Genomic DNA, 26,301 nt, shown 5'->3' on the forward strand with positions numbered 1-26,301 from the left:
ATCTACCTCTTTTTAAATGGTTGCATAGTATTCTGTTTTACACATGTCCTATTCTTAATGTAATTTTTCCCCTATTTATTTTTGTGAACTTGTGTTTCAGTAGGATATAATCTTAGAAAAGGATGTGCTGGAACAAATGGTATGAATATTTAAATCTCAATAGACATTGCCAAATTGCCCTCCAAGCCAAAATGGTATAAAAATTTCACTGTATAAGAGAACCTGTTTGACCATACCATATTCAACACTGGATATTATCAGAAATTATTTTTAATTTGAGCCACTGTAAATAATATTTTCTCATTTCAGTTTGCATCTCATTTGATTATTAGTGAAGTTGAGTATCCCTGCATTATTGGCCTTTGTATTTTTGTATTTGCCCAATTTTCTTTTGGGTTACCTGTCTCCTTATGGTCTATTTGATCTCGGTATACATTCTGGGTATTAACTCCATGTCTATAATATATCTTGCGAATATTTTCTCCCTATTTTTTTTTAACATTGATTATGTTGTCTTTCGTTGTATATGCACAGAAGTTTTCGTTTTTAAATGGTCCGATCTGGCTTCTGGGTTTTATGTTTTGATTAGAAAATCCTTCCTTGCACCAAGGTTATAAAAATATCCTCTTACGTTTTCATCTATCACTTTTATGGTTTTGTTTTTTGCATTTAGATATGTGATCTACTTGGACTTTTAGCACCTGTTATGACATAAAAATCTAACTTATCTTTCCAAATAGATAGCCTGTTGTCCTAATATCTACTTATTGAATAAATAAAACTCACTTATTCCCACTCATTTGAGATCTCTCTTTTATCATATATAAAATTACCGTATACTCCTTATATTAGTTATCTAAGGCTGCCCTAACCAAGTACCACAAACCGCGTGGCTTAAAACAACAGAAATTTATTCTCTCACAGTCCAGAAGACTGAAGTTCGAAATCAAGGTGTCAACAGAGCCATGCTCTCTCTAAAGGCTCGAGGGGAGGATCCTTCTTTGTCTCTTCCAGTTTCTGGTGACTGCTGGCAGTCCTTGGCATTCCTTGGCTTGTAGGCACATCACTTCAATCCCTACCTCCATTGTCACATGGCTTTCTTCCTGTATGTCTCTGTGTCCAATTTTCCCTCTTCTTATAAGGACACCAGTCACTGAATTAGGGCCCACCTTACTCCATTGTGACCTCATCTTAACATTATTACATCTGCAAAGACCCTATTTTCAAATAAGATCACATTCACAGGTACCGGAGATTAGAACTTGAGCATACCTTTTTGGAGGACATATTTCAACCCACAACATCCCTGAATGTTTTGACTTTACATACATTTTCAATTACTGTGCTTTTATTGTATGTTGTCTTTATATGTGGCAAGGCAAGCACTGCTACCTTTTTACTTTTCAAAATTGTAATCTTATGTATCTTTCCAGATGAGCTTTACAATCCATTTATCAAGTACTCCTGAAAAAGTTATTGGGATTTTTATCAATAAATTTACAGATTAACATGGAAAACATTATTTTAATAATACCTTAATATCCAAGAACATTCATTTATTCTGATATTCTTTATCAAAATTTTACGGTTTCTTACATATAGTTTTGTACATTTCTTATTAAGATAATTCATGGGTATTTTATAGTTTTTGTTATATCATAAGTGGGATATCTTTTCTGCTATGTCTTCCATCTGGTTATTGCTAGTATATAAAAAACTTATATATTTCTATATACTTTTTAACATCTTGGGAAAATTAACTTTTTAGAAATCAAATTGTCTTGAACATTATGTCAGTTATGGAAGAGTGAGATCATTATACTCTTCTTAAACCCTTCAATAGTTTTGTGCTTCCTTTAAATATTTAAAGTCCAAGCTCTGCAATGTGACCTACCAGGCCCTGCATACTTCTCTATATCGTCTCCAGCCACACACCTCTACCCTCTGCTGAAAGTCCAGTCACTCGAATGTATCAGGTTCTCTGTTGCTCCCGGGCCTTCCTAGGCGATATTCCCTCCCCTAGAATTTTTTTCCCTTACCACTCCCTTCAATTAATTCCTGATCATCCGTCAGGTCCAAATTTTGATATCACTTCAACTGAGACGTCTTCCTGACACAATTCCCACTTCCATTTCCACCCTGAGTTAAGTGTTTTTCCTTTGTGCTGCCATAGCAGCCTTTGCGTGCCCTAAATAGCAACACCACACTAGATTCCACTGCCTGTTGACTTGTCTATATTTCCTACTAAACTGTGAGCTGCATGAGGCAGTGACCATGTCTGGCTTATTCCTTGTTTCATATCTAGCACCCAGTACGCAGTAGGTGTTCAGTAAGTACTTGGTAATTAAATAAATGCCTGAGTTAAGTTTTGGCTAGCACAGAGACCTGGGCATGGGGCCTAATGCCTGAGACTGCCTTCAGATTTGATCTAGATTTCTGCACCTCCCAAACCATTAAAGGTATTTTACTTCATTAGTCTATAGTATATATTTATTAACATTTAAGCAAATGTGAAAACAGTCAGTAAGTGCTAATATTTATTTTTCTGCCACCAGCTACCTTTTTTTCTTTATGTAACAATTCCTTTGGAAGGAAAATCTTCAAATTTTTTATTCTCTCTAAAATCAAAACATTTTCCATTGTGATTGTAATATGGCTCATACTTTCCCTCAGGGTATTCACAGCATTAGTAACATTTACATCTGGAAGAAAACTGCATTCTAGAGATAGGTTGAAAAGGTACAGAACTAAGATATTACCAGCAATGTGGGTGAAGTTGTTGAGCAAATCATTCCAGATTATAAGAATTAGGTTTAAGTATAAGATACAAGCCTAATATTTAATTTGTCTTTAATGGTATTAAATCCAAAAAACTGTCAAAATATATATTAGCCTTATACTTTTAAATCATATTTGCCTTTAATGTACAATTTAAAGTTTTCGTTTTGTCAATTACTGGTAATTTAAATGGTGAAAGTTGAGATATTGCATTAGTTATCTATTTGATGCATAATAAATTACCCCAAACTTAGTAGCTTAAAACAACTTACATTTATTATCTCATAGTTTCTGTGGGCCAGGAATCTGAGCACAGCTTAACTGGATCCTTTGGTTTAGAGTCTCTCACAGATTGCAGTCAAGGAGTTGACCAGAGCTAGAGTCTCATCTGAACCTTGATTGGAGAAGAATCTGCTTCCAAGCTCATGTGTTTGCTGGCCCAGATTCCTGGCCCATAGAAACTGCGAGATTATGTATGGAGTTTGTCAACTGGTAGGCTTTCTTGTAGATTGATTGGCCCCTTTTCCCTGGGTCAGAATGCAGAGTGTGATGATAAGCCAGTTTTGACCATGACGAGACTGTAGGATGGATGAAGAATAACGAGAGAGAAGAAACCTGGGTCCTTTAATGGCCTAGTGATCTAGTGACACCTCTTCACCCTAGCCTATCCTCTTACCTATGGACTGCTCTGTGAGAGAAAAGTAGGCACTTATCTTGTTTGAGCTATTGTATTTTGGGGTCTTTTTGCTACAGCGGCTTAGTCTATACTCTAACTACATCTAATCATTCATTAATCAAGTAGTTAGTGAATGTCTGTTTGACGCCAAGAACTCTGCTAGGTTGTTGGAGACACAAAAGCATATAAGGGAAGCTTGCAGTTTTAAAATGGCAAAAGAAAGCTGTTTTTGTTGTCTTCTCCTCTGGGAAATTATCACCCAAAACAACAAGGAGAATCAGAAACATGATCTTTGAGAAGATGTGGTATATATACACAATGGAGTACTACTCAGCCATAAGAAACGATGAAATCCAGCCATTTGTGACAACATGGATGGACATTGAGGGTATAATGCAAAGTGAAATAAGTCAGAGGGAGAAGGTCAAATACCGTATGATTTCCTTCATTAAGTAGTAGATAATAACAACAATAAACAAACACATAGGGACAGAGATTGGACTGGTGGTTACCAGAGGGGAAGGGGGGAGGGAGGAGGGTGAAAGGGATAATTCGGTACATGTGTGTGGTGATGGGTTGTAATTCGTATTTTGGTGGTGAACATGATGTAATCTATGCAGAAATAGAAGTACAATGATGTACACCTGAAATTTTTACAATGTTATAAACCAATGTTACTGCAATAAACAAAAAATTTAAAAAAAAATAATAAAGTAAAATAAAAAAAATAAAAGAAACATGATCTTTGAAATTACAAGACTTCTGTAATTTCAACAACAATATATAAATATGAAAAGCAGATAAAAGAATTGTCACAAGAGGAAGTTATCCTTATAAAGAGGATCCAGACTTGGGGAACCCCAGGTATAGTAGGAAGTGGGATGAGGCACTGGGCTGGAAACAGGAAGATCAAGTGAAAACCTATTACTGAATGGTGATATGGTCCCTTTCCCTACCCATATCCTCCAGACAGGAGAGTGGAGCCTTCTTTCCTGAAGAAATCGAATGATCCCTGATAAAATACCTTCAGATGCAGACGTTTGGGAGATCTTTGATATGAAGCCTGGCTACTTGGCCAGTTAACCTACAGAAATCCTACCAGTTGACAAGCTCTAGAACATCTAGTCTACTTCTTAGTGCCTCACTCTTAAATATGAGTGAAAAGCCAAATATCACCAGACATTTGAGAAAGTCTTCCAATGTGAAAGAATAAGATCTTGGAGGAACAGACAATGCAGGCAAAAGGAAAAAAGGAAAGTTAAATTAATATCTTCTGAGTTTAAGAGAAGAAATACATTCCCTAAAATGAGAGTAGAATGCTATTTAAAAGAAAAAAACAACAACAAAAATCAGAAAAAGAAGAAGCTCTTAGAAATTAAAAATGTGATAGGAATGTTTTACATTTTAGTAGAATATTTAGAAGCTAAAATTGAGGAAACCTCCCCCAAAATAGAACAAGACAAAGAGACAGAAAATAGGAGAGAAAAAGAAAGAGGAGCAATCTAACATCTACCTAATAGGGATTCTAGAAAGAGACAAAAAGGAAATGGAGGGGAAGAAATTAGGGAAGAAATACCATAAGATACATGTTTTTTCCCCACATTTTAACATCTCTGAAATTGGAATGTTTGTTATAATCAATGGTGTGACACATTGTAATTGGCAACATTTTTTTCTTTCATAATGGTATAGTGATAATCATGCTCTTAGATTAGGTGGAATACTAAAAAAAAAAAAAAAAATTTCCCAACATGAGGACCATGAGTCTCTGGATTAAAACAGCCTACTGAAAGCTTATTAAAAAAAAAAAAAAACCTACCCTCAAGAAGGATCATTATTATGAAATATCAAAACACCAGGGATAAAGAGAAGACCCTAAAAGTTTTGCTATGGACTGAATGTGTCCCCCTAAAATTCATATATTGAAGCCTAACCCCCAGTGTGATGGTGTTTAGGGGTAGGGCCTTTGGGAGGTGGTTAGGTCATGAGGGCGGAGCCATCATGAATGGGATTAGTGCCCTTATAAAAGAGACCTCAGAGAGCTCCCTTGCCACCTCTGCCATGTGAAGACACAGTGAGAAGATGGGCGTCTATGAACCAGGAACTAGATCCTTACCAGACACTGAACCTGCTAGCAACTTGGACTTGAACTTCTTAGCCTCCAGAACTGTAAGAAATAAATTTCTCTTGTTTAATATAAGCTACCCAGTCTATGGTATTTTGTTATAGCAGCCCAAACGGACTGAGACAAGCTTTTAGAGATTTTTTAAATATCATATGTAAAGGACTGGGTATAAGAATAATATCAGACATTTCAACATGGGAAGTTAAAAGACAAGGAGCAATGCCTTTGAAATGCTTAGTGAAAATGATTTTCAACCAAGATATTTTTATACATGTACCTATTCTTAGTAAGTTGCTGGAAAATGAGCTCTGCAACACTAGAGGGTTGTTAACTAAGAAAACGAGACATGGGATTCAGGCAATAAAAGATCCAATATTTATAAGCACGATGAAGAAAGTTCTTTCCCATTATGATGAATAAAGGATGCTTCAGAAGGTTAGTCATTCAGTAGGCTTAGAGAGTACTCAGTCCAGATTAAAGCAGACAGATGATTCCAGGAAGGCTGTCTCCAGGAAAAAAAAAAATAGAAGTGATGAATTATACAATACATTTGAGTATTGAAAAATCACTTGAGAGGCAGGGTGAAAAGAATTGGAGATAGGTACAAAGAAAAGAAAGCAAATTTAAAAACTAACTGTAAACTTAAGAAAAAACAAAAGTTGTATACAAGAAATATAACTAGAATATATTCCTTACCTCAACAGTGAACAGTGCTTACATAGTCATAATAATTATAAAGACTAAATATTGATTTAACCAAAACTTGTGATATGTGTTAAATCATCTATAATAGGATGTCTAAAGGTAATATCTGCAATTGATGAATCAAGAGAAAGTAGTATAAAGTTATTATTTATCATATAGAGATAAATACCAGAGGGATCAGTGAAAAGAGCTGGAAGGGTACCGAAAGAACTGGATACTGCTGCTTTTTTGTTATATAAGCCTTGCGGCACTATTTGACCCTTTAACCTTTGATAAAAATTTAAGTAGAATTTAAAATAAAACTAGTCGTGACTGGTGTAATCAGATAAAAATTCACAGAAGACATGAAATTTTAGGTATAGGATTTTGAGAAGTAAATGTCACTATTTGGGTGAAGGCATTCTCATGTGAAAATGGTGTAAACAAAAAGCCAAAAGGAGGAAAAAGTGAGATGTGTTGGAGGTAGCTAAATCAATTTCACTAAAATGATAGTCATAAAGGAGAGCCGAATTTCTCCTAAACATAAAATACCTTCACTCAGACCTTCTTGACGTACGGAGCTGCCTCTGTGATGTCTCTTGAACACGTCTCTTGGTTTCTATTTGCAGTAGAGCCATTTCATTCTGGCTAGATTTTTCCCTACTTCACACCTCATCTCTTCTTCTCTTCTCTTTGTTCTTTTCCCTGCAGTCTGCCTCCTTCCCATATCCTACATATGCTTCTCTTTCCATCTTCTGGAATTTTAACACTGTTTTCTTCTGGCTTTCCAAGACTCAGTCCTCTCTTGTCTTTACTCATCTGAAGTAAAAACTTTTATTTCCTCCACGTATCTCATAAAATATAAGAAAATTTATCTAATTAAATTGATTCATACCAGAATATAACAGATAGCATCACCTTCCATCTCCCTCCCCAAGGAATGTTTGCATATTAATCCATATTTATGTATAATTAGTTGAATTTCTCACCAATTAACTTGCTCTAGCCAATGTCTTTTGTTCTCCCTTTCCTGCTGGAGAGACTTGATTATTTTTATCCTTTATTCTGGTGGGTGAGAGATTGCCTTCATAGCAGAAGATAGAGTGCTATAAAGCACCTCAAGCCAAGATATCTTCCTGGACTCCATAATTTTCCACCCTTTCTCAGCTAGCCAGAGGACTCCGTGATCTGCATGATCCACACGAGAAATAGACAATCTTGACTGTTTAGGTCTCCATATAGTAATCCAAGAATCATTAAAGCAGATTCTTGCTTAGTGGGGAAATAATTCTCTTAATGGTTCTTGCAGTACCAGGCAAAGGTTCTTCTGAGGCTTAAGAATTAAAGGAGGTAAATAAGTACCTAGCACAAAGTAAGAGCCCAGTAAGTGTTAATTTTCCTGTCCTCTTCCTTCCAGAGGCTGATCTTGCTCTCTTACACTATTCACCAGGGATAAAGTGTGCCCCTTAGGAACTAGGGTGGTATCCAGTAATTTTGTAGCTGACAATAGGCCTGGCCTCAGACAAAATTGTGAAATGATTGGACTTTCTCTTAACTTGGTCCTTTGACCCTTCTGTTCCCCTTATCATTTCTTTCTAATGACCATGTGTACATTAATTGCTCATAACATGAACTTTGTAAATATTATATTACTACAATCCTAAACACTGTATTTATCAACTCAGTCATTGTAGCTCTTGTATCATAGTCACATGTATGATTGTCAAGGATTGGAGAAAGCTTGTTAAAAGTAGTAGTGATAAAAAATGGTTTAAAAAGATAAAGTGAAGATAGGTTGTAGATGACTTTAAATGCCAGATTAAGGAGCAGCACCCCTATGAAGGACACAGGCAGGAGTACACAGGCAGTGCCCTGTTCTTCTTTTCAAATCCCCTGAAGTCATGATGGGCCTTTAGCGGCAGTTTCTCCCAACTTCCACACATGCTGTTATTCCAGCTACCATTCATATAGTAACCCTAAGGCTGCAGTGATGTGTATGATGGCCTTCACAATATCCAGGGAATTTCATCAGTTCCCAGTTGTATGCTGGTTTCCTCTGTTTCCTTAAAGGTTCCCTCGAACTGCCTTAAAACTTGCATTTGAACATCCAAAATGATACTCATAGCCATGAGTCCAGCATATATTTGCACACCTCTTGTAGTCATCCTGGGTCAAACACAAAATAAACTACAGAAAGAGAAGCCCTAGCAGAGTAGACAATAGACAGTGAAGGACCCACTCAACACAGGAAAGTACAATAGAGTGGTCATTGGCAGGGAACGTTTGTGGAATGGTACATGAACAACACTTATTGAATAATTGTGTATTGTCTGTTGTTCTAACCCTCATTGGCTCAGAGTATATTTTAGTACTCAGAGCATGGGAAAAATATACTTTAGTAGGTTTAAGTATATATCACTTAGGAAATATTTCTGAGATAAATAGCATTATAATTAGCACTGCATAGTGGCATTAAATGGAGTATGTGTATAACAGAGAAATTTTCCAAGCATATAAGGTTTTCCTTTGCTACATTTTTGATTCTCTTTCAAGGCTATTTTTTTAGTTCCTAGTGTCCCTTTCCTCCACCTGTAAGAGCTTTTTAAAAAATAAACCCCCTAGGCTTGTATGCTGCCTCTGATCCAAAATTGCTTCTCCTCTCTTGATTCAGTGCATTATAATACCCATTTTTCTCAACTTGAGTGATCTAATCGATACTTGGAAAGAGAGCAAACTGATTTGATTAAGTTCTGTTCAAGTATTAATGGTTTATTGAGTCAACCTGAGATATTGGCATATTGAAAGTTATAACCCCTTTACCTAAATGAGTCTTTTTAATTTAAATCTTTTAGACAAACATAACTAAGTAAAAAGAACTCCAGGCTAAGCAGGAAAAAAATGTGTTGATAGGGAGACGAGCAATACCCCCTAGGATGTTTTGCTGCTTACTGCAAGGTTCCGACCTGGGCGTCATTGGTGCTGCTGCCCTCTCACCTTCTCTCCATGCTCGTGGGAGATACTGTGAGTGGAACATAGCTCGCTTTCCACTGAGACAGGGCCTTAGAGGGAACCCCTCTCAGTGCTCTAGGAAGCCACTACCATTTGGGTCAAGTTAATGACCATGCAACTTATTTCTCATCCCTGATTTAAAACTTCAGAACCTTAGCACTTTATAACATTATCTACTGATAGTTGTGTGCTAGAGAGTAATTCTCCTGTACTTAAATGGAAATCCTTACATATTAAACCCTTTAGTGTCTGAAAAATTAAGTAATGCATACAAAAAATTATATACAAAGGAATCAGTTAAGAACATGTTAATTTTAAGTTTTTATCTTAGGGGTTGATTTTTCTCCAGCAGGATTCAGCCATCGTGGAGTCATGAAGGTGGTTGATAATTGGATTTGACCAGGGTTGGGGTTTCACCAGACAAATATAATGTATGGTGGAGAAAAGTGTTCAGGTACTCTGCTATGGACCTCTACGGAGCTGTTTTCCTTCAGGGTCTTGTCAAAAGGTTTAGCACCTCCTGGTTTCTAACCTAAGTCAGCCACTGGCCATACGTATTCACACTCCCTCCCCAGGTAGAATTGCCTGGTTATGCTCCCACCAGTGTCACAGCCATCCCCACTTCCAAACTTAATGAATTTGGGCAGCCGTTTCCTTAACTTCTCTCTAAGCCTCAGTTTCTTCATCTGTAGTGTGGATAATAATACTTATCTCATTGTGGTGAGAATTGACTGAAATAATTTCATGTAAAGCATGGTGCTTAGAATATAGTAGTATCTTAAATGATATTGTTAGAATTATACTTAAAAGAAAAACTTATTAATAAGTGAGAATTCAAATACAAGAACTAAGGACTCAGTGAAAGAAGCTAGAAAAAGAACTACAAAGTAAACTATACAAAGCAAGAGGAAAGAATTAAATATAAATTCCAAAATCAGTGAATTAGAAAACAGGAAAAAAAAAAACAAAAGCAAGTGCACAACATTAGGAAAGTAAAACAGGATATAACCACAGATAGGAAGGAGATTAAAACATCATAACAACTAAAAAATTTACAGATGAAATGATATAATGTCTGGGATTTGCTTCAAAATAATTAATTATGGGAGTGGGGGGAAGTGAGTATATGAAGCAAGATTGGCCATGAGTTGGTAATTGTTAAAGCTCAGTGCTGGGTACATGAGGGTTTGTTACACTATTCTGTCTACTTTTAGATGTGCTTGAAATTTTCCTTAAGTTTAATTTAAAAAACAGAATACTAAGTGTGACTCTATAGTAATATGAAAGTCTTACTGAAATATGTGGTTTTCTGGGAAAATCTAAATGATATCATTTAGGAAGGGATAAAAAAGGTGAATATACCAATAGCAAGGGAGAAATTTAAGCTATTAAAGAACGAGCATTGCCACTCCCACCCCCAACTACAGTGCCAGACTCCAGTGATTTCGTAGGAGAAATCTTTGAAACTTGCAAGAAATAGATCATTCCTGTGGTCTTTAAATTGTCCCAAAGCGTAGAAAAAATTTGCATTGCCTTCTGGTTTGTTTTATAAGGTTAACATAGCCCTGAAAATGAAAGTTAGCACAGGAAAGGAAACTGTGCTAATTTAATTTATGAATATAGATGCAAAAATCATTTAAAAATTTACAAATCAAACACAGACTTATATTAAAACAATGGATTTTTCCCAGAAATACAAGCATATTAAGACATCTGTTGATCTAAGTTATTGAGTCAGTAGGTCAAAGGAGAAAAACTAAGTAACCATGTTAATAGATAATAAAAAGACATTTTATAAAATTGAATATTCCTTCCTCTTTTAGTAAAGAGGAAATAGTCTGACCTTACCATGATAAAATATATCTAAAACCAAATATTGACGTCCTATCTGAGTGATTTAGTGAGTATATTCCCAAGTCAGGATCAAGGTAGCATTTATTAGTGCTTGCTTTATGCTCCATAGACTATGAGAAATTTGGGGTTTGTTCTGTGACAGGAAGCCATTGAAGAATTTGAGGTAGGGGCACAATCCAGTCTGATTTCTGTTTTAAGGTTATTCTGGCTGCTGTGAAGAGAAAGGATTGCACAAGGAAAATTTAGAAGCAGGAAAACCAGTTAGATAGCACTAGATGATGATGGGTTGTACTGAGAGTGGCAGAGGAAATAGAAATAGACAGATGAGGTTTATTTCAGAGATAAAGTAGGTAGAATTTGTTGATGGATTAAATATGAAGGGAAGGAAATAAGAAGAAAAGAGTCAAAAAGGACTTATAAGTTTTGGGGATCAGTAATGATGCCATTGCCTAAAATGGGAAAGATTAGCTTCTCATTTCACTTGAAATAAAATCCAAATCTAAACTTCTTAATAGCCTGTATGGCCCTATTTAACATGTTCCCAACCCACCTCCCATCTCCTTCTCTTTCGTTGGTGTTCACCACATTCTAGCCACCGAAGTCTTTCTTTGTGTTTTAGATTTGTTAAGCTGATTCCTATCTCAGGGCTTTTGCGTTTGCTGCTCATTCTGTTTGACAGGTCTAGACCATGAGTCAGCAAACTTTCTCTATATGTTTTAGGCTTTGTGAGCCATATGGTCTCTGTGGCAACTATTCAAGTTAGGAGCAGCCGTTGTAGGGCAAAAATAGCAGGAGGTCATATGTAAACAGAGATGGGCATGACCAGATGTGACCCCTTGACTGGCCGGGCCTGGCTGTAGTTTGCCCATGCCTGAGGTCTTAGTGTGGTTCCCTCATTATTATTTAGGTTCTTCCTGGAGGACAACTTAGCAAATAAGTTAGGATCAAAAAACTTTAAAATGTTGCATACTCGAGTTCTAGAAATGCAATTCCACTTCTAGAAATTATTTCTAAATGACTGTGAATGTGCACAAAGATGGGGACATCCCAATGGTATAGAAGATCAAATACCCAACAATAGCGGATTTGTATTGTAGAATCCTCTGCAGTCATTAATAATGCATTGAAGGTTGTTTAATAATAGAAAATAGGGGTCAGCGAACAATACCTGAGGCCTGCTGCCTGTTTTTGTAAGTAACGTTTTATTGGAACACAACCTCACCCGTTCCTTTTCCCATCACAGTGGCAGGGTTGACAGAGACCGTATGAACTGCAGAGGCAAAAACATTTACTGTCTGGCCCTTTACAGAAAAAAGCAATAATATGTGTAGTATGGTCCAAGTGTGTGCATGTGTGTATACAGAAAAAAAGTGGAAAGAAAACCAAAATAGTGATTTTTTTCTCTTTATTATTTTTCTATAATGAACATGCATAATTTTTATAATAAAATTTACTTTTTAAATAAAAATATAAATGGTAAAACTAATACAAAAATGAAGAAAAACTAGCTGAAAATTTAATAAGATAAATTTAAAGAAAGTTAAAAGAGTCAGGAAAAGTATAAACAATAATATCTACTTTCATGTGCACAACCACACAAGTAGTGTCCATTTCAGATTTCAACGTGATACTCATTCAGGCAGTCATTATTTGAGTTCCTACTATGTGCTGTTTGCTATGGGGATACAAAGATAAGTGTGGTGCCTGTTCTGAAGATTACTCTGGTAGGGGCAATGAGATGTGCTTCAACAGTAATAAATGCTATAAGCAATGCGCCAAAGGACCTTAAGAGCTTTTGTTCTGGGTAGAAGATAGCTAACCCCCAAGTAAAGCAATTGCTCAGTGATGAGTTGTAACATGATTATAAGGGATTCCAATTACGTGAGCTAGTCTTTTAACTTTGTTTATGGTGCCTTTTGATGTAGAGAAGTTTTTGAATTTTATAATCAAATCGACATCGATATTTTCCTTTATGGCTTCTGCATTTTCCAAACAGGTAGCCAAATGTCCTAACATCTCCCTCAGACGTAAAGTGTGTTACATTTCTTTTCTGTTGCTCTGTTTATCTTTTATACAGCAGTACCACGCTGTTTTAGTTAAGGTATCATTTCAACTCAGGGAAACTTATTTCAGACTTTAGTATCTGAAATATTGCTTCATTTTCCTAGTGTTAATATTAAAAAGTACAACACACAGCAAAATGTGAATTGTTGACCTGAGAATCAGTAGTCATTAACGCCAATTTAGACTAATCCTTTAAATTCAAAAAAGGTTATTTGCTTGCTCCTATTCTTAAGTATTACTTGAATAAAGTTGATGACTGCTCTATCCAGAGATACTCCTATTTTGTTTTGTATGCCTTAGTCAGTTGAGCAGTCAGTAACCACGATGTTTACTTCTTCTTGACAGTCTTAAGAGGCACCTCACGTTCAGACTACAGTTACACAAGGTGGTTGTCCTAGCCTTGCTGCCCTTTTGTAGCATTGTAAGGAGCCTTAAGTAATTCCTTTTGGGAGATGGGAGGGTTCGTGTTCTGATGAAAAACTTTCTAAGTGCTTTCTTTACTGAAAAACTTAGGCGTGCATTTCTAATCAAAAGAAGTGCACATTCCTAGGAAGAATTCAAAGTTTTATCTTGGATATTTATTTGAGTCCAAGTTGATTCTAATGTATTTGTTTACATAAGGTAATTTTTTAATTGGGCAATTTTTTTTTATTTTTTACTTTCTATTAGGTCATTTATAGAACATTGCCATAAAAATTTGATATAGCAGGAACATTTATAGAACAATGCCATAGAAATTTAGTATAGCAGGAAGAGCCCTGGCCTTTCATATGGCACATGTAGCACCTAATGGACACTCTAATGTTTGCTCAGTAAAGGAGTGCTGGGGGTCCGGCCCCGTGGCTTCGGGGTTAAGTGTGTGCGCTCCGCTACTGGCGGCCCGGGTTCGGATCCTGGGCGTGCACCGACGCACTGCTTGTCGGGCCATGCTGAGGCAGTGTCCCACATACAGCAACTAGAAGGATGTGCCACTATGACATACAACTATCTACTGGGGCTTTGGGGAGAAAAAGGGGGGAAAAAAGGAGGAGGATTGACAATAGATGTTAGCTCGGGGCCAGTCTTCCTCAGCAAAAAGAGGAGGGTTGGCATGGATGTTAGCTCAGGGCTGATCTTCCTCAAAAAAAAAAAAAAAAAAAGGTGTGCTGAACTGAGCTCCCATTATAGATAGCTCTGTCATCATCAAATGTGTGCCTACCTTGACCATAGTTCCTTCATCCAGAAAGTGAGCTGATCGTTCTTGATGTTTTCTAGAGGCTCTTCGGGCTTTGAAAATTCAGTGATTTTATTAAATTCATATAAGATATTGTAGATTAACGCTTGAGGTTTTTCTTGGTCCCACGTAAATTAAATATATGTTAAATAGAGCATTTTCCCACAGCTCTCAGTGCTTCTGTCCTTTAGTTTTGTTTAAATGCCACTATCTTGGTGATCATGGTCTGAATATTGGCATACTTTAAAAAATATTTTCCAAAGCAAAAATACCTTAGAAGAACTTCTAGAAGCTATTAGAGGATGAAATGGAGTAAGGGATTGTCTGGTAGCTTGACTCCTCCTTTCCCAGGTTGGCTTTTTCAGTGTGTTCCTTTTGCTCACTAATAACCGAGGGATTGACCTTTTCCTTTTTTTTAGATTTTATCAACTAGGAATGTGAGTTTTAGCTGTGGACCTTGAAGTCTTTAACCTGATTGATAATTGATGTTTATAACCAGTGTGAATTTAGATGTAATTTACTTTCATTTAAGAAGGGAAGAAATTTATGCTTACATCACAATCAAAGCGTTTCTTGCATGTGGTCATTTTCTTCCCATAGTTATGAAACTCTTCCTCGTTGACAGGGAACACCCATGACATGTCTATATATAATCTTAAAATGGTCTTGAGACTATCCTTTGGAGTGTGTGTATAAACATTACAAAGAGTAAAATTTCACAGGTGCATCAATGACTTTTATTATTTTAATAGTGCTGCCTAGTTTCGGTTGCTTTTCAAGAGTTGTCTAGTTAAGAAATACTGGCGTGTCTCAGGATTCTGAAATAAAATAATGTTCATTTCACTGGTTGTGAAAATTGTCCGGATTGCTGGGAACCAGGAGTAAAGAACATTTCAACAGGATTTTGCTATCAGCAAATCTGTTTTGGTTTCCTGTTCTGGCTCCCTACCTATCAGCTACATTAGTGCCCTCGCCATTACGTTTCTCCTTTCTTTTACCACAGGAAAATTGTCAGGCCTCTTTTTCTAGCATTTCAGGACCCGCCTGACAGGAAATTTTCTAATTGCCGGAACAGCCGGTAGGAGAACACTTTGCAGGGACTTGGCCTTCCCTTTCTAACTTAAGTTTTACCGTCAGAAATTCTTTTATCACCATCATGGTTTCGTAGCCATGTTTAAATTTTTGTCTTTTCGTGTTCGCTCTATACAGGTAAGCTTTGTTCAACTTCTTTAAAAACTAAAATGTTTTAGTTGGAGCTAAGTATAATTATACTAATTAAACAGTTATTTTATATTTTCTGTTAAGAACCTTTTCAAAATTCAAAACCCGTTTTTATAGAACTTTTAAAGGATAATATTTCTGTTTACTGAAAGTAAGCCAGTTATGTGTATTATACATTTGAACTCTGTATATTTTGTAAACTTATTTTTACATTGGCTTTTTAGTGCTACAGTAATTTTTATCTTCTAGTGTTTGTAATTTTGTATAATACAACGAATGACTAACTCTCAATATTAAAACAGGCATGAACAAAATTGTGAACTTACTAATATTTAGGAGATTACTATAATGTAAGCAATATTTTGACAGGTAGGAGAATGTATTATTTTAAACAGTCAAGAACTTAAAATCAGATTTTTGTTCAAATTGGTTCCTTTAAAAATTTGAAGTTTTTAATCAACTATTTATAAGTAACTTTAAGCAGGTAATTTTATCTAACTTAGAGTAGGCACAGTTTTCAAAGCATTACTTTGTTAAAGTGGGCTTAGTGAATGATAATTTGCATTATATTTAATCTAAAATCCTGAAATCAACTTGCTATTTTGCTGTGAGAATGCTGCTCTTTAAAGAGAATTAAATTTATTGATTGGGACTCTCGACTGGGAGAAAACTCGGTGCTCTTCGCAGCACTGAGTGAGAATGTTCGTAGGGAGAACCAGCAATGCTATTTTCTCAAATAGATACAAGAAGCTGACTTGGAACACTCTCTTAAAGCATTTGGTTAAATGAAAAATGCTAAGCATATTTATCATCCATTAGCAAATCAAGTAAATTGGATTTGTTTGAATATAATCTAGAATAAATTAAAATGTGGTTTCTCCCCATGGCTTGATAACAAGCCTAATTTTGTGTCACAGCCAAGCAATTTTTATGTATCTTAATTGTCAAAAAAAATTAACATCTTTTTAAAATAAAAAACTATGTATTATAGAACTGTAGGTATCTATATAGAGAGTGATACTTTAATTTGGAATTACATTTAAGTGATAAATAAAGTATACATTTTTCATTTGTAAGGTCTTTTTTATGTTAGGCCAAAAAATGCTTACATGTCTATGGTTAGAATTACTTATTTATTGGCTTTTACCAAGGAACGTTTAAATATTTTACTTCAAGCTTCAACAGTATTTTCTGACATACAAAACAATTTAGAAAATACAAATGCCTTAAGAACACACTTCCTGACTCAAGGGAGGAGAGGAAAAAGGAAATTATGTATACAAGGCAGGGCATAATGCCAAATGTTGAATCATTCTTTAAAATCAATTAATATCACCCAGTTTGTTTTCTTAATGTTAACATGTTGCAATATTAGGTTTTCTGTAACTCAAATAGACAGCATCAATTTCACTTCCTTTTCTTTAATCCTTTTTACATTTTAAGAACAAAATTGTATTTTTCCCCTCTCAACTTGAAAAGGAAACATTAAGTTAATTTTTTTCCCATTAAAGGATGAACTTTAAAGACCATTTAAGTGGGAACCTATGAACCTTTTGTTGGTCCTGGAAAACAAATTAGGTGGCTTTATGTGACTGGAGGAACACCAAAAGATCCACTTGTCCATGAATTTTCTTTTGCCATTTTTCTATGATGTCTAAAATGGCACTCTTTACAGAATTCCTAAAATTATATATTTTTTAACTGAAGTTACTTTGTTTTATCTATTAGGGGTCATATCCAACAGGTATTTATCTAATAATAAATCTTTGAAACCCTAGGTAAATTCCTAGAGGGCAGATACTCTTCTTTATCCTAGTATCTCTAATACCTAGGTCCATAATCTGAATTACCTTCTAACAAAAAGGAATGGGCTTAAGAGAATATATCATAGATCAGAAACATTTCCAATAGGACCAGGCAATTAGGAAGAAGCAAAAGCACAAGAGCCACCTGAGGTTTAGTCCCCTCTCCGACCTGTTCTCTTCCTCTCCTTCGTGCTCTCTGACCCAAACACTGGTCTCCGCGTATGCTCCCACACTGGCCTTTGCAGTGGCTTGTCCCTTTGCCTGGAATACTCTTCCCTCAGATGGTTGGCTCCCTCACCTCCTTTGGGTCTTTGCTCAAATAGCACTTTTTCAATAAAGCCTGTCCTGATGCCTTTATTTAAAATGGCAAACCCTCCTTTCCATCCCTGCACTTCTGATCCGTCTTACCCAACTTGGTATCTTTTTTCCATGGTATTTATCATGTTCTAACATGAACTGATGATGATGATGATGATGATGATGATGATGATGATGATGATGATGATGATGATGATGATGATGATGTCTCTCCCCAAAACGGCAGAGATTTTGGTCTGTTTATTTGTTGTATATCTCAGGCACCTAGAAGAGTGCCTGGCATGTATTAGGTGCTCAATAAATAAATGTTTCATTGGGTGAATGAATGAATTCCCATACATAGCTTGAGAATATTGAATACCTAGAAGGGGGTGGCAAATGTCTAAAAGTGATGGGAGCATAGACAAATGATATGGAGCTGTGATATAGACCAGCTGCCAGCCTCACAATTTTGCCTACAATTAGACCTTTACTTATCAAATAAACACAGACTTTGTAAAAATAACAATATGGAATTTATTACAACTTGTTTAAATACACAAAGTAAGTTTTTTTGTGGTAGTGAATGGACAGATATCCATGTATCATTTAAAATACAGTTGTGCCAGAGAATGTAAAAATATGTGAGCCTCACAGAGTAATTATAATGGATATAACTTATATCTATGTTCCACTTCATTGACAAAATTCTTTTTCCATAAAATTATAGTTGCTCACAGTGTACAGGCAAAAACACAATTTTACAAACTATCAAACTATAGTTCTGTGTTTTCGTGTGGCAGATTTATTTCAGTAACAAGTGATTTAGTGACATAAGATAGGTTTGGCACATGCAAATGTCGGTCTGTTCTTGGGTTATCAGTGCCTTCAGAAATTTGATATTCCTCTCTGCATCCATCTCATTGGATTCCACGTATGAGCTAGAAAAACACATTGTTGCTTTCCTACCTGTTATCCAAGATTGTCCAAGCATTAGTATTATGTCCTAGTTGAACCTCAGATTCATTTCTAAAATAATCACACTCTCATAACTTGGAAAAACTGACGACATTAAGCCCAATCTGGGCATCAAGATACCAACCAAGAATATTTTGCCTGTTATGCACTGTGACTTTGTGTATACATAAAAGATAGAAAATAGTTTGCTGATGTGACTAGTAAAAATTTAGGTCTTATAAAATTTAAACCTGGAAGGAACAGAAAATGTGTTGAGGATAAAATAGTGGCAAGTTTTTGGAACTAGGGCCATAGGCATTGATCTTTTCTCTCTACCACCAAGAACATTTTCTATACTCTCTGACCCCTAATTTAGAAAAAGATTTTTAAAATTCGAATTTGCATCCTCAAAGAGGTTTGGAATGATTGCAACCATTTTGGGGAGAGAGGATAGGGAGTAGAAGAAGTTGCTATTCAAAAAAAAAAAAAAAAAGAAAGAAAGAAACATTGAGAAAAGGAGTTAAATTTATTTAAAAATAAGATTTGCCAGAATAAAAACTTCAGTATGAGGTTGGGAAGATCAAGTCAAGGAAGTCTCTTAGAAAATAGGAGAAAAAAGATAAGTGACATAAAAGATTCAATTCCAGACATACAATATCCAACTAATAGAGGAGTTGCAAAAAGAGAAACCCTGAAAAATGGATGGAAGGAAATTTTCAAAGAAATGTTAGAATTCCCTCAGAGGTAAAGAATTCAGGTCTTTAATTATAAAGGTTCACCAAGTCTCTAGCATTCTGAAGGAAAGAAGACCTATATTTATCTCACTAGTGTGGAATTTCAGAAGTATAAGAACAGAGAAAATTCTTAAAGCTTCTGGAAAGAAAAACCAGGTCACCTACCAAAAAGTCTGTATCAGCTAGCATCACCCATCTCATCAGCAGCCCTGGCTGCTAGAAAGCAGTGGACCAGTGGCATCAACGTCCTGAGGCAAGATTGTTTTTATTCTAGAATTTGGTACCAAGCCAAACTATACAAATGTGAAGACAAAATAAAGACATTTTCAGATGTGCGAGGTTCAGAAAGTTTTCTTCCACATCATCTTTCTTAGGAAGTTACAAAGGAGTAATCTAAGAAAGAGAGAGACATGGGAAGTTGAAAATAGTGGATTCAACCAGAAAAGCACTGAAGAGAGATCCTGAGATAATCGCTGTGCAGCAAAGCCTAGAGAACAACCAGTCCCAGTGGGAGGGTAAGAGAGGGCTCTCAGAAGAGTGGAAAATAGGGTTAAGGGCTAAGAAAAGATTAAGAATAATGGTCAAATTAACCTCTCCCTCCCACCAAGAATGATGGAGAGCTGTTAGAAACAGGAAAAATCAAAAACTACAAGTTCATGGTCCAGATAGGAATCAAAGTAAAATGTATCATGAATTTAAGCATTTGATGAATTTTTTTTTAAGTCCCCGTGGATTGTACTAGAAGTCATTGTTATGGGTCCATATAAAAGGAAATTTAATATACTACCTAGACTGCATTTGAACAGTATATTGTTATGAAAATGTGGATGCCACTGCATAGGCTTTCAGCTTTTAGAATCAGGCTATGGAGAGAGCTTGAAGGATTTGGTTGTGATTACAAAAGAGAATATTAATTTTCTTAATATTAATAGCCTTCAATTAATAAAAATGTAAAAATAAAGCTAGCAGCAAGTGGAGGGAAGTTTGTGAGAAAGAATGTATGGGCACTATTAGCCTCCTTTTACAAAGTGGGGAGTTAGGAGTCTATCTAAAACTGATAGAAAAGACAAGAGGTCTATGTAAAAGTAATGTAATTATCAAACAGTGGGGAGGAAGATGATGGAAGAAACGGGCATAATATAAGTGAGACCCTCATCTTTCTTATTATTTAATCGATAGACATTGTCTTAAGGTTAAACTAAGAAATTATCAAAGTAAGTACAGAAAAGTGATTTTTTTAAAGCCTAGGTATGTGAGTGAGAAGAGACTTACTTTTCAGCATAAGCTGTTCTGTCACTATTTTATTTATTACCCATGTGCGTATATTACTTTGATTTTAGAAACTAAAAATTTAGGGAACAGGAAATAACCCAGATTGAAAAAGGCTATGTGTAGGGGAATGTTGGGAGATAATATCGGAAAAGTAGGTTGAGACCATATTGTAGAGGGCCTCAGATGCCAAAGTGAAGCAGTGCATTTAATTTGGGAAAACTTGGAGGAGTTTTTGAGCAGTCTGGTCGTATGACTGGAGCTTTCTACTTTCAGAAAATGAATTTGTCAGGAAGGTAAATTGGAGTGACAGTGGCAGAAAGGGGCATTATGAGTAACCAAGCTAGTGAAACTACAGTTTTTTACAGAAAAGGTAATGAAGGATCGTACCTAGATGATGCTATTGGAAATAGAAAAAGAAAGAATGAAAGGTATTCCCAGTACCATGCTTGAGACATAGTAGGTGTTTCAGTATATGTTTATTGAATGACAAGATCAAAGGGAAACTCTGCGTCTTTTAGTAACTTTTTTGACAGAGGAAAGGAAGGGTAGTCATCCAAGATAAAATCTTTCTTGAATAGTAACTGCTGTTTATTTTGAGATCCATGGCCTCATCCTAGCTCACACTATAGAGTAAGACTTGATCCTGTATGCCTGCTACAAAATGCAAAATGTTTATAATTCAGTGATCCTTCCCTGCCTGTGTTGCATCTTTATTTGTGACAGACAATTGTAGTAGGTATTTGCTGTGAAATATAAGACAAAAAAATATTGCAGCCTAATAAAGCACATCCCACTTACCCAAGAAAGAAAAGTGGTAAAACATAGAACATGACAGAGTATAGTTCTTCACAGCCTTATGATTTAAGGGCATAAATGGCTGTTATATTCCTGTGAGGTTCTTGAACCGATAGTTTAGTTTTTTCCATAGGAGACTAACTGGCACATGCTGGAATCCAACCCGTGAACTTGGCTTCATGAGTTCAAGTCTGTAGTCCACTAGTCTTCAAAGTGTGATGTGACAGCACTTTAGAGTACAGAAAAAGAAAGAGGAGAACCTCTTTATAGTTTCATTTCCATGTAAAATGTATGTAATTTAGTAATACAAAAAGTACATGTACATAATTTATAAGCCAATAAGTATACAAATATTGGGTGTATGCTAAATTTTTTTTTTTTACTGATAAAGATGTGCTACCAAAAGTTCAGAGACCACTTCTCTAATCAATTTAGCTAACTGACCCAAGAGATACAGACCAGTTACAAAGACCAGGGGAATAAGTCTGTACATTCCTGTCTTTGATCTTGGGTGGGAAACCACCAGGAGCCTCTGACAGTCTCAGTGTGGTGTAATGGTAAGAGCCTTGTTTTAGAAGTCATTAGAAGGCAGAACACCTGGAATTGAGCCCTAAACCTGCCAGTTACTGGCTTATGATCTTTACTTAATCTCTTCAAACTTCAGACTGTAGAGTATTCAAACCATTTTGCCTTGAAAAGATCTGTCAAATTTCTAGTGGTGAATGGGGTCGTCGATAGAGAATTCTGAAATGTTTTTGCTTGCTCTGGGGTGTACTTCACTCTGTGTTATCATCAGCCCTCTCTAACATTGATAAGTAGTTGAAGATCTGTCATGAAGCATGAATATAAGATAAAAGGTGGAAAAGCACCTAACCCAGGCTTGATACATGGTAGGTACTTAATAAATACTTGCTGAGTTTTAATCTAAGCCTTACTTAATCAATCCCACATATACATTGTTCTTTGAAAGTTTTTTGTGTGTGTGTGTGTGAGGAAGATCAGCCCTGAGCTAACATCCATGCTAATCCTCCTCTTTTTGCTGAGGAAGACCGGCTCTGAGCTAACATCTATTGCCAATCCTCCTCCTTTTTTTTTTGCCCCCAAAGCCCCAGTAGATAGTTGTATGTCATAGTTGCACATGCTTCTAGTTGCTGTATGTGGGACACCGCCTCAGCATGGCCGGAGAAGCGGTGTGTCGGTGCGCGCCCGGGATCCAAACCCGGGCCGCCAGTAGCGGAGCGTGCGCACTTAACCGCTAAGCCACAGGGCCAGCCCTGTTCTTTGAAAGTTTTTAAAAAGCATTTGGTACTTTGCTTCCTACCTTTCCTAATGTAGCTATGAACAGCTATCACCCTCAAGCCCTTGTACCCTGGTCTCATTTGGAGAGAAGGGATGCCCAGGAAGGGGGTAGAATCTTCGAGTCAGCTAATGCTTGATTCTACCCTAATGCCTACTGCACAGGATTGTTGTGAGAATTAAAGGAGATAATGCATGTAAATTACAAAATAAAGGACTAAACCGTATTAGGGGATTGTTTTATTTTTGTTGCCAAAATTCTGAGAGTCCAAAATGATTAATCTGCCTAAGTAGTAGGACAGTCTACAAACTATAGCCTCCGTTTTACAGAGTGAAATGGTGGGCCTGGATTCCTTTTTTATCTTCTTACAGGAACTTTTGTTCCTTCTACTACTCGTTTTCAAAAGCTACCACATTAGGATACCCTGGTATATCTTTTTGAGAAATCTTTGTAATTCCCTATAGTGCCAGCATTCTGTGAGTGTTTGAGAAAATGTTACTTGAGCTCAAACATTTATATGGAATACAATAGTAATAAAAATAATGAAATATTTGTGTAACACGTTTAGATTCTACTCATAGTACTTATGCTCTAGAAAAAAATATAGCATTATAGGCAAAAAAAAAGAAAGGAGTCTTTGACAGGTTTATGTTCTGGTTTTGTTGGGTTTTGTTTTATTGTTGTAATTTTTGGCTGTAACATATAGTACGTCTTGATTAAATAAGGTGTACTTAATCTGCTGATCTCAGTGTAAATAAATAATTGAAATTCTGTGTATACATACGTATATTTTCAACCTTTCTCTTCTGACGCCTGCCCTCAGGAATACTGAAGCATCCACTGTCTTTAAAAATCCTTCTCTTAACCCCAAGACCTTTCACTGTTCCATCATGCCAGATAGTCTTTTTTTTTTTTTTTTTCGTGTTTCTAATCCTCCATCCAAATGTTAAATCTTTTTTGATTTTATGTTTTAGAGTTATTCCTTTCTCCCCTCTCACATCTCAGGTAGTCCTAGAAACAGAAAGTAACTTAGATATTTCAAACACAGTAAACTTCAGCATACTAATTCAAATAGCCTTGCTGAGGGTAGAAATCTCCATGCTTACCCTGGAATATTTTTCAACCCCTCTCCCCAATAAACGGGGTTTTTTGTGTATAGCCTTGGTTCTACCTAATACAACCACATCTTGGAGCACAGCAGATTACTCTGATGTATTTTCAGACTTCTTTACACCCTCTGCCCTCACCTCATGAATCTGTTTATTCTAAATATCTCCAGTAGGAAGAATAAAGACTTGGAAATACTCAGTGCTAATGTTATGTAGAGGTTAATTTGGCCTACATGGTAGGCTGGTATTATTCTGTCTCTGACATTTAACTTGAAAGTATATTTGTTTAGCATGTGTTTTCTGTTTACTTGGTGGGTCAGTAAACGTGGTTTGTGTATGTTAATTTGAGGATTTCTAATATGATATGCTAAATTTATATTGCTTGATTTGTAGCTGGAGAAAGAAACTCTAACTCTGTTTTCTCCTCTTATATTTGCATCAACAGGAAGAAGGCAGTATCAAAGAAATTGCAATCACGCATCATGTAAAGGAAGGACATGAAAAGGCAGATCCTTCCCAATTTGAACTTTTAAAAGTGTTAGGGCAGGGGTCATTTGGAAAGGTAAGTCATGAGTATGTGCTTTTTAAAAAGTTGTTTTTTGGAATTCGTGTATATTTCATACAGATGGGGAACAAAAATATTTTATGAAATACTACTGATCTCCCTACAAGCAGTGTTTTCTGTGTTTTTACATTTCTCACAAAGTGGGAAAATGAATAAAGTCATTCAAAAGTACATTGGAAACTTTCATAAATTGACAGTATTCACTTCATTTTATCTTTAAGACCATATGACCTTTCTAATTATACTTCCTGAATCACAAAAATTAAAAATCACAAAATATTCGCTTGATACACTGACCTCAAGTCTTCATGTAGAATTGGAAGGTGATCTTGTAATACATTATAGCAGTGCATCCCAGTCTTTCCTCAAGTATCCCTAATTCCAGTAGGAAGTAAATGAGTGCTCCCAAGGAACTAGGGTGGGGGGATACCACTACAAGTATGCAGTTTGGGGGACTTATAGCTTGTCTTTATAGTGAATGCAGAGGTTACATTCTATTCAATGACATCCGTGTTTGTTTTTATTTTTTGTTTTTATTTTTTTTTTTTAAGATTTTATTTATTTATTTTTTCCCCCCAAAGCCCCAGTAGATAGTTGTATGTCATAGCTGCACATTCTTCTAGTTGCTGTATGTGGGACGCGGCCTCAGCGTGGCCGGAGAAGCAGTGCGTCGGCGCGCGCCCGGGATCCGAACCCGGGCCGCCAGCAGCAGAGCGCACGCACTTAACCACTAAGCCACGGGGCTGGCCCTCGTGTTTGTTTTTAATATAAAAGAATATTTCCCAAAGCCACCAACTAAAATTGCTCCAGAAGATGCCACGTCTTTATCATTTTTCTTTGAGTATTCCTTGCCCCCCTGCTGTACACCTCAGGAGCCCTTCCTGTACTCCATTTTGAGAAGTACAGCATTATCATTACTACTACTTGATCTATTTAGTCCATTTCTTAGCAAGAGGAAGGTTCTGAGATTGCATTCAACTTTGACGTTGCAGTGCTTCCTTACCACCTCTCTGTAAGGAAACATTTGAAGATATCATGCTTCATAAGCTTCAAAACAACGTCAGTTTAGCTCTCTCATGTATTTTAATGGGACTATTTAGGAATTCTTGGCTGACATAGGTAATTTGTTAACAGCTGTTAACCTCTTTCAAACTAAAGTGATGCTTTTAATCCAAATATAGATTAAGTAGCTGGCAGAACATGATTGTTTCAAATTTGGGCTGTAGGTCAGCCAGACTTCAATTTTTTTTTCTTCTACTTACTTGCTGTGTGTGCTTGAGCAAGTTACCTAACCTCTTGGAGCCCCATTTTCTTCTTCTAGCCAGTCATTAAGTACTGAAGTTCCTCAAAGCTCCATTCTAGGCTGCCTTCTTCTCACTCTATATACTCCCTACTAATTATTTTCTCTATGCCCACTATCTTAATTATAACCCACATACAGCTGATGTAACATTTATATCTCCAATCTAGATCGTACCTCTGAACTCTGAACTCTGTGTGCAGCTGCTTATTTTTTTCTCTTCACATGTCTCAAAGGCAGTTTAAACTCAACACGTCTAAGACCAAACTCATGATTTTCCTCTACCCCTCAAACCTGTCCTGTTTCATTTTTTTCTGTCACTGTGAATGGTATCCAGTTAAGCAAGCCAGAAACTTGGGAGGCATTCTTGACATATCCTTCTAGTCTCCACCCTCCCCCCTTCCACCAATCTGATCTGTTAGCAAGTTCTGTTGATTTAGTAAAGATTTCCTAAATCATGCCTGTCCTCTTCTCTTCTACTGCTGCTCCTCCAAGCTATCCACTAACATTTCTCCCTGGCCTATTGAAGGAGGCTCGAAACTGGAG

The 26,301-nt window shown here is 36.3% G+C and overlaps 1 protein-coding gene across 6 annotated transcripts in view; it reads left to right on the forward strand.

Moving 5' to 3' along the window:
- RPS6KA3 (ribosomal protein S6 kinase A3) overlaps positions 1-26,301 on the forward strand; it is a 118,147-nt gene that overhangs the window by 33,876 nt on the left and 57,970 nt on the right. For all 6 annotated transcript variants that reach the window (XM_087427544.1, XM_087427543.1, XM_004435187.3 and 3 more), the window contains one exon: positions 24,336-24,452. In XM_087427544.1, coding sequence (XP_087283670.1) covers positions 24,336-24,452 — 117 coding nt within the window. The remainder of the gene's footprint in view (positions 1-24,335; positions 24,453-26,301) is intronic.

The sequence above is a fragment of the Ceratotherium simum genome, chromosome X, assembly GCF_057802395.1.
Source record: "Ceratotherium simum simum isolate JZ-2026a chromosome X, ASM5780239v1, whole genome shotgun sequence".
Classification (NCBI taxonomy): domain Eukaryota; kingdom Metazoa; phylum Chordata; class Mammalia; order Perissodactyla; family Rhinocerotidae; genus Ceratotherium; species Ceratotherium simum.